This window comes from Diplodia seriata, assembly GCF_021436955.1.
Source record: "Diplodia seriata strain FDS-637 chromosome Unknown scaffold_11, whole genome shotgun sequence".
Classification (NCBI taxonomy): domain Eukaryota; kingdom Fungi; phylum Ascomycota; class Dothideomycetes; order Botryosphaeriales; family Botryosphaeriaceae; genus Diplodia; species Diplodia seriata.
Genome location: NW_027117318.1, coordinates 792123 through 806748, shown reverse-complemented (window position 1 = coordinate 806748; position 14626 = coordinate 792123). Strand labels below are relative to the sequence as shown.

General features: G+C 56.6%; 4 protein-coding genes and 1 non-coding gene across 5 annotated transcripts; 2 read left to right on the top strand and 3 right to left on the bottom strand.

Moving 5' to 3' along the window:
- Window positions 1-1173: 1173 nt before the first annotated feature.
- Window positions 1174-3271, top strand: SLS55_009965 (uncharacterized protein; the record flags this gene model as incomplete). The annotated part of the gene is made up of 4 exons (XM_066781358.1): window positions 1174-1350; window positions 1700-2424; window positions 2535-2820; window positions 2876-3271. The coding sequence occupies 4 exons, from the start codon at window positions 1174-1176 to the stop codon at window positions 3269-3271; spliced, it is 1584 nt and encodes a 527-aa protein (XP_066628360.1).
- Window positions 3272-3557: 286 nt separating this feature from the next.
- SLS55_009964 (uncharacterized protein) lies at window positions 3558-4886 on the bottom strand (the record flags this gene model as incomplete). The annotated part of the gene is made up of 4 exons (XM_066781357.1): window positions 3558-3799; window positions 3936-3969; window positions 4276-4618; window positions 4699-4886. 4 exons carry the CDS (start codon window positions 4884-4886, stop codon window positions 3558-3560), a joined length of 807 nt encoding a protein of 268 aa, XP_066628359.1.
- Window positions 4887-5357: 471 nt separating this feature from the next.
- Window positions 5358-6751, top strand: SLS55_009963 (uncharacterized protein; the record flags this gene model as incomplete). The annotated part of the gene is made up of 2 exons (XM_066781356.1): window positions 5358-5435; window positions 5519-6751. The coding sequence occupies 2 exons, from the start codon at window positions 5358-5360 to the stop codon at window positions 6749-6751; spliced, it is 1311 nt and encodes a 436-aa protein (XP_066628358.1).
- A 2955-nt stretch (window positions 6752-9706) lies between these two features.
- SLS55_009962 lies at window positions 9707-9789 on the bottom strand. Its single transcript has one exon. It is a non-coding gene; the product is annotated as a tRNA-Gln (tRNA).
- Window positions 9790-11859: 2070 nt separating this feature from the next.
- SLS55_009961 (uncharacterized protein) lies at window positions 11860-13661 on the bottom strand (the record flags this gene model as incomplete). The annotated part of the gene is made up of 4 exons (XM_066781355.1): window positions 11860-12884; window positions 12947-12968; window positions 13041-13388; window positions 13437-13661. 4 exons carry the CDS (start codon window positions 13659-13661, stop codon window positions 11860-11862), a joined length of 1620 nt encoding a protein of 539 aa, XP_066628357.1.
- Between the last annotated feature and the right edge of the window lie 965 nt (window positions 13662-14626).

Below are 14626 nucleotides of genomic sequence, written 5' to 3'. Positions count from 1 at the left end.
AGACTCTTGCAACTACACGGCTAATCAAGTCACCATTGGCTGCGGCACTGATGCACAAGGCTACCAGCGCCACGGCAGGCTGCCGTGGCTAAGGGAAACATAAGGTGGTAGCTGCAAGCGAAAGTAATCGACAATAGTAGAGGACGGAAGTGTCACGATTAATATGACTGTTTTTATCAAGTATTCTTCGGATGCGTAGAGGTCGATAAATACGATTATTGTTCGGCCGAGAGCCAATAGCGGCCAATGACATGAACCCTATAGGCCAGTAAGATTTAGTTGATTCTAGATGACAATGACCAAGAGATTTACCGAACCAGTAGCATGACAAAATGACATCAGCCTTCTTGTAGAAGAAAAAGAAATGGGAGGCTGCGGTCCTGGTCTTATCAGCTGGTAGGGTGGGTCCAGTCGCGGGTACCGCGGTACACTCGCATCAACAGTGGCGATGACCAGTCTGGCGGAATGGCCAAGGTGTCTCCGGTCTTTAGCGTCATCAAGTCGGGAAGCTCGTCGGAAACGGATGGTGATAATCGGCGATGGGGAGCATTTCCGGGTGGCAGCCGGGGTTGCCGCGCATCAGAGTTGGAAGCATGGGTCGAAGTGGTGGCCGCACTAGCATATCAACACCAGGGGGCTCTCACGCCCCGCTCATCTCTCGGACGCCGCGTTTGAAGGATGCGTCGGCGCGAATAGACCAGCGAATCGAGGTAGACAAGGCAGTGGCGCTTTTCAGCTGGTGAATTCCTGGCGGCTACCCCGCAGCGATGGCAGCCAGCGGCCGTGCACGTGTCCTGAGGCCATGGGCGATCGCCTCCACTTGCCGGACGGCATTGGTTAAGAGAGCAGCGCGGGATGCGCGGTAGGCGACGGCAGTCGTCACTGCTGCCTTGAGTCTCGCGAGCTCACGCGTTGGCATTGTGACATGGGCGACAAGGGGGCCACAGGGCAGCCAATGGGAGGCCGCCCATTTGTGCCGCCCAAGCGTAAGCGCCTCTCTCGCGCCTGCAACTGGTGCCGCAACCAGAAGGTCCGCTGTGATGAATCTCTCCCCTCCTGCAACAACTGTCGCCTCCGCAACCTCCACTGCCTGACCACTGAGCCAAAAACCGGCAAAGCCCTCTCCTCCGCCGACCGCAAGCACTCTGCAAAGCACGCCAAAAACAACCCACCATGTCGCTCGGATCCGGATTCGCCGTATTCCTCAACCACTGCAAGTTCCGCCACGAGTCTGCTGGCCCTGCCACCTCCCACCTCGGAGCCCTTCAGACCGCCCAGTACGACTCTCGAATCCGCGAGCAACGCTCCCCTTCCCGTGACGTGGACCAGCTCTGCGACGCCAGGGACGACGTTCGCAACCCCTCGGGCATCCAGCCACGGAGGCCCTCTTCAGTCTCCTCCGAAGCCTCCCATTAGACCTGCAGCTGCTGGCGATCAAATTCGACGGGGACCTGCCCATCTGACGCCGCAAAGCTCCGACTATGCACTCAACTACGGCGATGAGCCCGTGAGACGCAAGTTCCTCGGCGCCAGCAGCTCGCAAGTTCTCGTCCAGTGGCTCGACCTTTCCTTTTCTCGACGTGGACCCTGGCCCAACATTTCTCACTTTTTTCGTTATGGCATTTCGACTGCCGAAGAGTTCTCCCCAACCCTTTGCATCTCCCCCAAGCCCCTGCCCCGTCACTCAGAATGCGCCAAGTACCTCTCTGTTTACAAGCTCCGCATCCACCCTCTGTTTCCCGTGCTGGACCTCTCCGACTTCGCTTCTACCTTCACAAGGCTCTCCGGTAAAGATGCTCGAAGCGTTAGTGCTTCAGATCTACCCTCCCTTGCTTGCTGTCACGCCGTGACCAGCATCGGAATGGACGCAATCTCTGGCAAGCCATCGGAAACGGCCACTGAATACCTTAGCGGCGCCTACTCCATGTACGCCCACATTGTGGCCATGCCGTACCAGCGGTCCATTCAAGCGTTGCTACTTCTGGCACTTGCTCTCAGGACTCGTCATAAAGAGGGAGTCGCCTGGCACGTGATCGGTCACGCTATTCGCATGGCCCAGTCTCTTGGCCTGCACCGCCACCAGGGCTCGCAGGAAGACACCATCCCTGACATGGGACTTGACCGCAACATCTGGTGGTCGCTGTTCTGTCTCGAAAAGATGATGGCTCTTCAAACCGGACGCCCTTCAGCAATTCATGATGAGGACTGCGATCAGACAACTCCACCGACAGCTGCCACTTGCTCGTTCTTGCACCATCTGGTTGGTCTCGCTCAAGTACAAAGTGCCATCGCGCGGAGCATGACCACTCAATCCAGCCGGCGAAGAGGAATGTATGAGTTTCTTCACGACACTGTGCAACTAGACCATCAACTTGTCGAGTGGGAGCAGAAGCTGCCAAACAATCTCCGGCCCGGCTCTGCTCTGTATTGCACACCAGAAGACCAACCCTTTGCGAGTTTCTTCTCGGTCTCATATCACGAAGCGTGAGTATGGCCTCAGAGCATATTTCTGCACATTCACTCAACGCATGCAGTCTCATCACTCTTCACCGGACAGCTCTGATACTCGACCCGCATGTCTTTCGCGAGCAGATCAAACGTCACGTTCCTGAAATCCAGGAATCATACCGGCTAAGCAGGGCTGAAGATATTTGCGTTGCCTCTGCCCGTACCATTGTTCAGGTGCTCAACGAACTCAAGGGCTCATGCGGAGACTTTGTACACCCCATCACTGCCTCTTCTCCATTGCTGGCTACATTCGTCCTTACCATTTCCATACTCAAGCATCCCGGTCGCTGGGACGTTCGAAGCGATCTGGCCGTGAGTTATTTTTTGCCCTCTCCCTTCACGATTCAGTGGCTAATGACGCTATCAGCTGCTTCTGAACATCGCGAGTCTCACGGAAGGTATCTTTCAATCTAACGGCCAAGATCCAGCCTTCAACAAAATGTTTGCGCTCATGCGAGATGCTGCTTCCAAACATACTGAGCACGCAAATCCGCTCCCAGAGGCATCTCACATAGGCGGACAGTCGCAAGCAAACAGAACAGACGGTTCGGATAGTGCACGCAGAGTGGATTTGTCCGAGCTGCCTACCAACGACGAGTCATCCTACTCTCTCCAGCCAAGCGATGCTTTCGACCTTTCAAGCGAAGACCCCTGGGAGCGACTCCTTTCCGGCAATCTGGACTTCGAGGGAGGGCCTTGGAACTTTGACCTCGAGAATTTCTTGGGACTACCGAATTTTGAAGAAGGGGCATTGTGGCTATGAGGGAGGTCCACATTTTTATCTTTGTTTTCCTTATGATATCCACCTTTCTTTATAATCGTTGTAATATCACTCCAATAGCTGCGTCCTTTATCACTTGCATAGCGGAATTTGGCTTTCTCCCCTGTCTCGAACGATTGTTGCTAGCGTTGCAGATTTTGGCCAGGGACACGAATTGATTGAGCTACAATTTCCAAATCCACTCCAAACGACGTTCAACGAGCGTGTTTCCTTTTCGTCATTCGCCTTCAACGAGCGTTCAGCACTAACCAAAGCCACACGACTCCTCTCACGCCCCCACCACCACTTCAAGCTGAGCCGTTTGCGTCTGCGGAATGTCGACTGTGGCAGCGCTCGGGACGTCAGCTGTCTCCTGGATGTACGGGATCCCGGTGAGCCTGAAGGTGCGCTCGTCCAGGACCGGCTCATCGACAGGCCTGAACCTGTTGTGCGGGTCATCCACGCCGTCACGCTTCGCGACGTTGCTGCCAACGTGTTTGGCGTTGGGCCAGTGAGTAGTACCGACGCGCTCTGTGCTCGACCGTCAGTGATAATTCCCAGAAACACGCGCCGCCGACCAGGAAGGGACCCCTCAGTCATGGCACCGAGCAAAACAGCGAAGAGCCAGAGAAATGCACAAGCAGAGGCAGGGAAGTCCAAAACTCACTCTCAAACGCGCCCCTCTTCCTCCTCAGATCCTCCTGCGTCGCCTCCGCCACCGGCATATAGCACGTGTAAACCGCAAACCGCGGCTTCGCCTTCTCCCCCTCCCCCTCCTCATCCGCCGCCGGACTGAGGTTATAATGCGGCGTGCGACTATCCCACACCAACAAGTCCCCGGGCTCCGCACACAACTTGACCCACTCGCACCCCCTCTCCCTTAACCACCCCATCCCCCTCTCCGTAACCCCATACCACTCGCTCGTCCACGCCGCGATCCGCTCGTCCCCCGCCTCCCGCATCGCCGCGTGATACTCATCGCTCAACCGGTGCGCGCCCCTGCACACGATCAGCCCGCCGTCGCGCGCGCCGTTGGGCAGCAGGTTCACGAGGCCCTGCAGGCACCGGAAGCCCGGGCGCTCGGGGTCTTGGTCTTGGTGCGGCCACGGCGCATTGGAAGGGATGTCGCTGCGGTTGGGGAAAGATGCGTTGAGCGCGTCGAAGGAGACGAGCAGGTCGGGCGTGTCGTAGACGAGGGCGAAGGGCGCGGAGACGCCGGGCTCGCTGCGGATGCGCCAGGTGAAGCGCTCGTGCGTCGCGGCGTAGTGCAGGATCATGCCTTTTTCGGTGATGTGGGGGAGGTGGCGGTGGTGGATGGTGGTGGGGTCGTGGCGGTTGAAGCCGAGGTTGCTGTGTTTTTGTTGGAGGAGTGAGTGGTGAGTTGACGGAAGTTGGGAGGGGAATGAGGGGGGATGGGGACGACTACTGACAAGCCTTCGAGCCAGGTGTACATGTCGTCGGCGTACTGGTCGGCGCGCTCGCGCGGGATGGCGCCTTTGATGATGGCGTAGCCGTCGCGCGAGAGGTCGTCGCGGAAGTCGCCGTAGGTCTTGTCCGCCTCGGAGCAGAGCAGGCGGTTGGGGCCGGAGGGCTGGGCTTGGAGGGGCTGGGCGGACATGCTTGCAGTAAGGCACTGTGTTGTTGCAAATGCTGGTTGGGAGAAGTGGGAGTTGGAGTTGATGTTAAGTGGAGACGGGAGCTCTCAAGCCCATTTTAAGCTCGATGACCTGATCGCAGATCCAGGGAGGATTCCAACTGCACACGCATGGCTGCCAGGACCTCTGGATGCGGTCTCCGATCCGGTCAGCGCAGAATGAATGCGTCCGGGAAAGTGGGCGGCTGGTGGTAGATCCTCCGCAGTTGTCCGCCTTTCCGACTTAGCGCAGCCTTTCCGAGCCGGGACTGCGGGGGCGGATATGCGTCCTCTTTCCGACCCCACAACTCCCCGTGGGGTCATCTATGGAGCTGCATGAGGCCAGTCAATGATAAGTGGAGTTACTGGCGTGTTGGAAGTTCAGCAGTAAAAAGTCTGATGGTTGACTTCTCCCAAAGGTTCGAAGTCGAAGCCACCACTCTCAACAAGCTCGCCATGCCTTCTCCAATGGATGAGATCAAAAGACCCTTCCGTATCATCATAGTCGGCGGTGGAATTGCCGGACTGAGCGCCGTAAGCCAACCACACACACACACTTTTCCCCCCTCCCCCCCCCCCCCCCCCCTCTCCCTCTCTCTGACCCAAAACTCCCACAGGCCATCGCCCTCCGCGGCCCCAACCGCACCATCACCATCCTCGAGCAATCCAGCTTCCTGCGCGAAGTCGGCGCCGCCATCTCGCTGCAGCCCAACGCATCCAAGATCCTCGAGCAGCGCTGGGGCGTCGACGACGCCACCTCGCCCGCGCCGTGCCCGCGCATCGTCGACCGCGGCTTCCGCATCTACTCGACGGCGGCGGGCGGCCAAATGGTCGGCGAGGTGCCGCTGACCAAGGGCAAAGCAGACTACGGCGCGGACCGCGTCATCTACCACCGCCGCGACCTGCACGCGCTGCTGCTGCACGCCGCCACCGCGGCGCCACCGGCGCGGCCGCACACCCCCGCGGCGCTCCGCCTGCGCGCGCGCGTCGTGGAGTGCGATGCTGAGGCGGGGAGTGTCACGCTCGCTGGCGGTGGTGATGGGCAAGGGACTACCACGACGACCCTCACCGCCGACCTCATCGTCGCCGCCGACGGCATCCACAGCGCCCTCCGCGCCACCGTCCTCGACGACGCGGCCGCAATGGCCGTGGCCGTCCCCACCGGCCTCGCCGCGTACCGCTTCACGATCCCCATCGCCCGCCTGCGCGCCGCCTGCCCCGCCTTCGCCGCGCGCATCGACCCGGCCGCGCCGTACACCAGCATGGTCGTGGGCGACGGGCGGGACGACGTGCGGCGGTTGGTCATGGGGCCGTGTCGGACGGATGCCGGGGATCGGGATAAGGGGGAGTATGCCGTCGTGGGGTTGGTGCCGGATGATGATCATCATCATCGTTCGCTGACGAAGGGGGAGAAGGAGGGGGAGGGGAGGGAGTTGACGACGTCGTGGAATAGCGAGGGCTCGATTGAGGCGTTGAAGGAGGCGTATCGCGATTTCCCGGAATGGGTGACGGGCATGTTTGGGGCGGTGGAGGGGTCGGTGGGGCTGTGGCAGTTGAGGGATTTGGAGCCGTTGGGGAGGTGGAGGAGGGGGAGGGTCGTGTTGGTGGGCGATGCGGCGCATGCCATGTTGCCGACGCAGGGGCAAGGGGCGAGTCAGAGCGTGGAAGACGCTGAGGCGTTGGGGGCGGTGTTTGAGGATGTGGAGGGCTGGGTTGACGGCGAGGAGGTGGAGAGGAGGCTGGATGAGATGGTGGCGTGTAGGTATGAGAGGGCGACGCTGATACAGGCGTATAGTCGGCAGGCGGCGAGACCGGCGACGAATGGAATGGATGGGAAGGTTACGTTGTAAGTGTTCTGTCTCTTAGCTTTGAGTGGTCGAGGTTGGTTTCTGTGTTTGCTGACGAATGGGGGTTTCAGGACGCCAGCCGAGTTTATGGACTACAACTGCAACTACAACGGGACGCGGGATTTCCAGCAGAAGCAGCGTAATGGTTCAACCATGGCAATAGCCTAGACGAAGCCCTGCCAATTATGTTTAAGTACAACCTGAAAGGCTGCCCGAAAACCATCCTGGCCGGCTCACCGGTCATTATTGCACTGCCTGGTGTCATCCATGCGGGTCGTCGCGCCCTGATTGGCTGCGGCTGAGAAGAATGTGTAGCTGAATGAGCTTTGATTGGTACAGACACATTGCAATATGTCCGCCTCACGGTGGAATGACGCAAGTGCGAAATATTGCACGACAAGGCTTAAGAGAAGTGTTACACGGATTCGCAAAACTGCGCATGTGCGAAATCCCTCCAGATAGCCAGCCGTCTACATAAGAAACTCAACCCGTCGAATGACCCACATGAACTCCCCCCAACCGCTCGCGGAAGGCCAGCACCTCTGCTTTCTGCGCAAGAATACCGCAAACCAAGGATGATTCGACAAGAGAAAAAGAGTTACAAGATTCGCCTGTCCAGTCGACATCTTGTACAAAGAATCACGATCGGCAGAAAAAAGCTAAAACAACAGCCACCCAAAGAAAAGGATTCGTTTGTCCTTTTTTCCGAAAATCCCTACGTGGCCGACAGCCGGACTTTACGTCTTGCGTCTTCCCTGGATTTTACACAGTGTCTCGCCTTAAGTAAGTGACTGCTGATTTTTTGTCTGAGGTCGATTATTGACATAATGGTAGGGAGCATCTGTACAGGCAACACAAGATACCTCAGCATTACTGCCATAGGTGTTGTTCGGTTTTCCCCGAGGAAGATTCTCTTCGGCAACATCAGAGAGCTCCACAAGGCTGCCAAATTGGTGAACAGCAGGAAAAGAAGGGGCTAATTACAGCTGAGCAAGAGAAAGAGCTTCGAAGCAAAAAGAGATCAAGACGATACCATTCAGAAGACGAAAAGTGGAAAGACGTTTTCCGGATAATCTTTCCTGAAGAATCGGTCGTACCATCTCCATGTAAGCTCACACCCTTTTTCCGAGAAGCTTCTAAAGTATGCTTAACCAGGAATGCAGATATTGAGGTCGAGGCCTCGGGCCGATTTACCAAATTCCAGCAGTTCAGTGAACATAACGTCAACCGCATCCTGAACAAGCGACTCAAGCGAGCAGCCGAGGAAGATGAACAGTTTCAAGACGAGAAACTTCAGAGGAAAATGTTGAAAGTCTTCCGTGAGGTGCAAAGCGAGGTATTCGACCGCTTTGAGCATTACCAGAGCGAAGACAGGTCCGGATCAGATGGCGAATCACCAAAGGTTCCGGGCACTTCCCGTGTAGCGACACCTACTTCACACCAGCACACACCCGATCAGAACAACATTCCTTTGGCAACAAGTCCTTGCGATCCAGGTCAACGAATAGCTTCACGAACTACAGCAAGTCCGAGACTCGAGGAACCAAACGTCCCTCATCGTGATTCGGAAAAGGAGGCTACGCCACCAGAGTTGCATCCCTTCGAAGCTTTGCCTCAAGGTTCTCACATGCCTCAAACATGGACAGAAGAGCATAGTGAGCCACTACAGGCTACGATGACAGTGGTTCAAGATTCAGATCAAACCTTTGCTCAAAACTTGGAGGAGCCGCTGGGTTTCGATGCTGAATTTGCGGGCATTTTCAATGAGCTCTCAGGGTGCAACAGCGAGTTGTTTCAGCTTCCTGATGACTTTGATCCACTTTCCAACTTTTCTTTCGACGTCAATTGGTCTCCCTCTTTCAATCCAGATTGCGGGAATGAATGAAGGCAACAAAGTCCGAACAACGCCACAATGTTTTCACGAGTCTCTTTGTATTTCGTAGCTTGGTATTCATTGGCATATTGACTGTCCTCACTTCGCATTTCTTCGACCGGTGTCAAGATCTCGGCGCATCGTGCAACGTGCATACAGCAGGAGTAATCTCGGCGTGATACGGTCGCTTACAGTGATAGCTACCTTTTGTCCCCAATTCAGGGAGAACTCTCTAACTGAAACATGGAAGGATGGAGCCCCGCCTTCTAGACCGTGGGGAAGAACACACCAAGCTTTTCCACCGCGTAACTCAAACTTCCTCGTTTGGCGAGGCAGCACTGCCGACTGCTGTTTGCCCAACCGCCCTAACAGCCGAGTTGGAAATTATGACAGAAAGTAAGTCCGTTCCACCACCCCGGTCAACTCCGGTCAACAGTTTTGACGATATTGACATTGTGAGAATCCCGTGTATATTTGGATCTTTCCTTGACGCTGTTAGTACCGTGTACCTCGCCTCTGCTTACATTGCGCAGCTACAAAGCACATCAGTCTTCCCTTCGGCGAAATTTTGAATGCACGGGAGCGCAAGGGAAGTGAAGGATGGTGGTTGGCGACATCTCGGCCGGACTTTCCGTTCGTTCGGCCTTCAAGTTGCGGACGCCCGGACAGGAAAAATTTGTTGCCCAAGCCCCACATCGGACCAAACACTACCTACACAAAATTTGAACGTCAGAATAATAACCTTGGGCATCGACGGTGTGTTCTGTGGCCTGCGTTAAGCTTTCTGTGTCGAAAAGTGCTGCGTTCATGCCTGCAGCCTTCTTGTTGCGCGTGAACCAGGATGGCCTGCTTCGTAATTCGGGTATTCGCGGCACCCTCCGCCGTTAGCTTTTCAAACGGCTTTTACTTTGTAGCAGCCAAGTGCAAAAGAGAAGGACCCACACGGGATAGGTAGCTCATACCTGGGATTATCTATGAAGCCCAAAAAAAAAGTTCGAATTTTTTTTTTTTGAAAAAGACGATGGCACAACCACATACACGTACAGGCTGCTGCAACTTGACAAAAAGAGAACTCATTGAGGAGAAGGTCCTACCCGGGATCGAACCGGGGTTGCAGGAATGTTCTGATAATCAGAATCCTGAGTGCTAGCCACTACACTATAGAACCTATTAGGATATTGCTTGTTATCGCTTGTTGTTGAAGAATTTTTTCGCCTATGATCATTATAGCCAAATTACTAATTGGACGGCCATCAACACCCTCTCCTATCCCATGCATCATCACTCTCCTTCAGCATGCACCGCGAGCCCCGCCCGCTCATCCCCCGCCTACTCGCCGTCCCACCAGTCTATGCATATCTTCGACCTACCCCACATTCCCGCAGGGCCCCTCTGTTCTCACCTCCACCACTCGGCCCCTTCAGCAGCGCTATGTACTCGGCGTAGAGTCTACTCCCTGCCTTGACGAGCGCCCCCTGACTTGCCTCTCCAAGCAACGATGTGATGGGGAAACCGGCCATGTCGTTGACGAGCGTCTTTAAGGACCCGTGTGGCTGCAGCATTGTGGAGCATTCGCCCTGGGTGAAATCGACGCTGTCCACCTGTCTGAGCGTCACTGACTCGACAATAGGAGCGATATTGACGGTACAGAGACCAGGGGCGACGGTGGTCAGAAATCCAGCCGCAAAGAATGCAATGCCACCGAGCACGTGCTGGAAATGTCTTGTTCCGGGATGAGATCAGAATGCCATGGGGAAGTGGCTTGCCCACAACGTTGGATCCGATTGTTGACTCTGCGATGGCATTTGCAGTTTTTAGGTGTTAAACGGGGGCAGATATCGCCGAGGTGTCATCGATGGTGGGATAGAGAGTAGCAACGGAAAGCGTGATGGATGCTGACAGATACCTCGGAACTGTACGAAAGTCCGGCGATGCAAAGAGGGAGAGCACTCCAGACAAGGTTTCCACAAGGACAGTTGAGAGCCGTTTGACCTGGAGCCGGTTCTGTCTGAATGAAATCGGAGTAAAAACGGAATCATTTGCTGGGATCATGAAGAAAGTGCAGAGCAGTGGTTCGCCAGTCGTCGACGCTTACTTTTGCCAACAGCTTACATCCATGAGTAGACCCAACCCTGTATCGTTATTGGTGACGGAGAGAACCAAGAAGGAATTTGGTACTGGGTCGGTCAGAACATAGTCTTCCCTCCGTTTCCCCGTTTTCGTGCGAAGGAAACTATCATGGTTTACCACCCGCAAATTTTCCATGGAAAATCTGTAAGCTGACCTGATTTCCTCGAAATGTAAGTGCTAAGGAGATACGACGGCCCGCACGGCAATGTTATGTGGTCTGAAACCCGGTAGGAGTCGCCAGAGGGAGGATAAGCGTCGGATAAAATAGGCGGCCGACGCAAGTCCGCCATGGTTATCAGTATTTTCTGGTCCGCAAGCCCACGCGGAGTTACGTGATTGGTTTGGTCGTTGCACGTGTAGATTTGGATGTTGCCTTAATAATGGTTTTGCGTGGCATTTCGCCGATACATGAAAATGTGCCCCGCTGTTCCAACCATGGTTGCTTCGTTGGTTTTGCAGTCTGGTGCCGCGGTGCTGACAATAAAAGACTCCGCCAAAATTTTGTTGTTGTTGAGAATGTCGCAGTAAAGGTCCGGCTTGAAGCCAGACACTTCTGTCGAGTAAATGCTGGGTACAGAGATCAAACTCCGGGAATATGAACCCTGCAGGAAGCATTATACATATCCTATGCCTAAAAAATGTAGCTATAAATACATTGCTATGATGTCAAACTACTAGCGCGTACGATAAGTGCGGACCCTGCCTAGGCGCTAATGTAAGGAGAGGACGCCACCAATAGTTAAAAACGGCACCCCGCCTTCCGTCCTGAACAATGGAAACGGTAGTAGGAAGCTGACGTTCCTTAGTCAATCAGCTAGGCCTGGTTTGAATTCATTCCATCGCCTTAATTTGCTCAAAAATGTACCTCTACTAGCTATAAGCTCGGTGAAGGGATTAGGACAACGGCTAATGGATGCCCAACAAAATTAATCAATTATGAAGGTTTCTCAGAACAATTCCCACGTCACTTTACGGTGGGGCATCTTGGAGATCTGAATGGTTGTGATCATGACAACGATAAAGATGCAAATGGTTACTGCGGTGTTGTATGCAACAAAACATTAAAATATTATACCGAATTACGTCTGATGTCCCCACCATCTAAGATCTATTGCTTGATATCCACCCCAATGCTCGTCAAATACCCACACCGCCCCTTGGTCGCGGCATCCACATTCTCCATGCGCGTAAAATTCGTCTCGTACACCAACCGATTGAAGCCCGTGTCGACGCTATACTGCCACTCCTCCCACCTGGGCGTTCCGGGCAGCCTATACCAATTCGGGTCGTAGCACTTGATGAAGCTCGTCCAATACGCCTGGATGATGGGCACCATGCCGGAGTTGACGCCGCCGGGGTAGTAGCTGGCGGGGGCGGCGCCGTTGACGTTCTCGGGGCCCCAGATGGCGTTGACCTCGACGGTGTGGGGCACGCCGAGGCCCTGGGCGACCTGGGCCGGGTCCTGCACGTTCCACAGGTAGTTCCACGACGGACTGCCGGCGCGGGCGTACTGCGAGGCGACGTAGAAGCCGGGGCAGGTGTAGCGCATGTCGCCGTACGCGTTGCTGACCTGGCGCCAGTACAGCCCCGCGCCGGCGAAGACGGGCGTCCCCTCGACCGGGTACAGGGCGTTGATGCGGCCGAGCTGGTCCGGCGTCAGGGCGGGGAACTGGTCCTTCAGGAACGTGTCCGACTCGCCGAGGGTGGACGTGTTGGTGGGGGTGAAGGTGGTGCCCTCGTTGGCGTCGTCGCCCCAGATGGTCGGCACGCGGATGAAGCGGCCCCCGGCGAAGAGGCGGTACGTGTAGTCCGGCACCAGGTCGTTGTCGATGGTGGTGCTGTACATGTACAGCGGCGGGTTCTGGGCGCCCGGCAGCGGCGTGTTGAAGTTCTCGGCCTGCAGCAGGGCGACGGGCAGGCTGCGCAGGCAGGCGAGCGTGTCGATGGAGCTGGCGCAGCCGGTCCGGATCACCAGGTTGTCGTACATGAACTGGCTTTCCTTGGACGTTAGAACGGTGCCGAACGACTGGCTCTCGGCCGCGGCGGCGTGAAACAGGCCATCGTCTCGGCCGCCGTAGGCGGTCAGCAAGAGGGTGATGGAGGCTGCTCCGGCACTGCTACCGCCAAGGACGACTACCGGAACTCTGTTAGCGATTCACATGCCGAAGAGATCCGGCCAGTGCGGGAGGCCTTACCGTGATCCGGATCGCCGCCAAACTATAGGCAAAGTGTGTTAGAAATGATCTATTTGGGCCTCGCAGTGTATTGGATTGAGCAAAAGGCACGTACCTGGGTAATGTACTTCTGGACCCATTGGAGCGCTTTGATCTGGTCTTTCAAGCCGTTGTTCAGGCTGCCCCCCTTGGCCACTTCATCTCCAGCAAGGAAGCCGTAGGGTCCGACTCGGTAGTTGAAAGTCACGACGACAATGTCCCCGCCGGCGGCCTGGATCAGTCCTTTGCCGTTATAGTTTGGGTTGGTGTTTGCGTTCAAGCCGCCACCTTGGATATAAAAGTAGACGGGCAGCTTGGAGTACTCGGTTGCATTGCTCGGGGCGTAGACGTCCAGGAACAGGCAGTCCTCTGACGTCGTGGTCACCGAGGGCGAAGCGCCGGTAGCGATGCAGAGCGGGCCATGCTAAGCATCTGTTAAGCACGATGCAGTGGAGTGGAGTCGCGATCATACCTGATTGGCGATGGTCACACCGACTCCGGCCAAGGGATCCTGAGGCGCGGCGAAGCGAAGATCTCCAATGGGAGGGGCTGCGTAGCGGAGGCCCAGCCACTCGGTGATGCCATCCGTGTACTGCGTGCCCTGATAGGCGGCGTAGTCCAGGGAAACAGCTGGATCGACGGCAAGGACTGCGGCCAGGTGGAAGAGACACAGGGACAAGGCGCACAGCAAAGCCATCTGGCTCGGAATGGTGATACAGAATCGCATTAGGGGACTCGACACGGGTGCGGGAGTACACAGGGCCATTTATACAGGAACGCGCGGCGGCAGGAATGCGGGCATATTGCAGCCGGGCAAACATCTCAGGCACCCCCTTGCGGTCTGACACGGTTGGGAGGATGCAATCCGTGGGCGCAAGTGAGGGGAACGTGACATGGCTCGGCAGGCCGACTTAAGCTCAACATCCTTAGGTACGACGCTGCGCCCGAACCGGCTATGGCTTGGAGGATTGTGCGGAGACGGCGGCGGCGTTGCGGGGCAGACGGTCCCTAGACGATCCCCCGCGCTGCAGCCTCGCCCGGCGGGGGGCACATGCAGTCATCACGCGCACGGCGGCGGCGCTGCATCATGTATTGGCAGCCGGACTGGGAGCAGCCGCCGGTGCAGGGTGGGTGTTGTGTGTTGTGGGCGAATGCGAGCCAGCCGAAGGCTTCCAGGGACCGTGGGGACCGTGGAAGGCGCGCGAACCTTATCTTGCGGGGCGGCATCGGCTTTCTGCTTCTCAGGAACACCGCTCGGCAGCCAGCGGGCCAGGGCTCAGCGCGCGCTGTCACGTGGGCGAGCGCGCATCGTTCCAGTGTTATGGCGGGGGCGGTCGACGTCTGAAACTTCTGCCCAAGAGCTGCTCATTATCTGCGGCCTACCGCGCTGGCGGAACCTCCAAGATGACGGAGCTTCTCGTGCCACCTGGCCGCCCACCGCCCTGCCCTAAACTGCCCTGCTGCGCCCAGCACGAAGACCGGTTCCAGGCTCCAGGCTCCAGGCCCAGGCTGCAGTCACGTTGCCGCTGAAACATGAGCAAGATTCACCGTCACAGAGGCAGCCCTTACGCACTACCGCGGGCGCGGCTCAACGTGAGACGACCAGCTTGCAGGCGCGTCACGTCACAACGTCGCGCAGTGTGGAGAGGCCGGAGAGCCCCT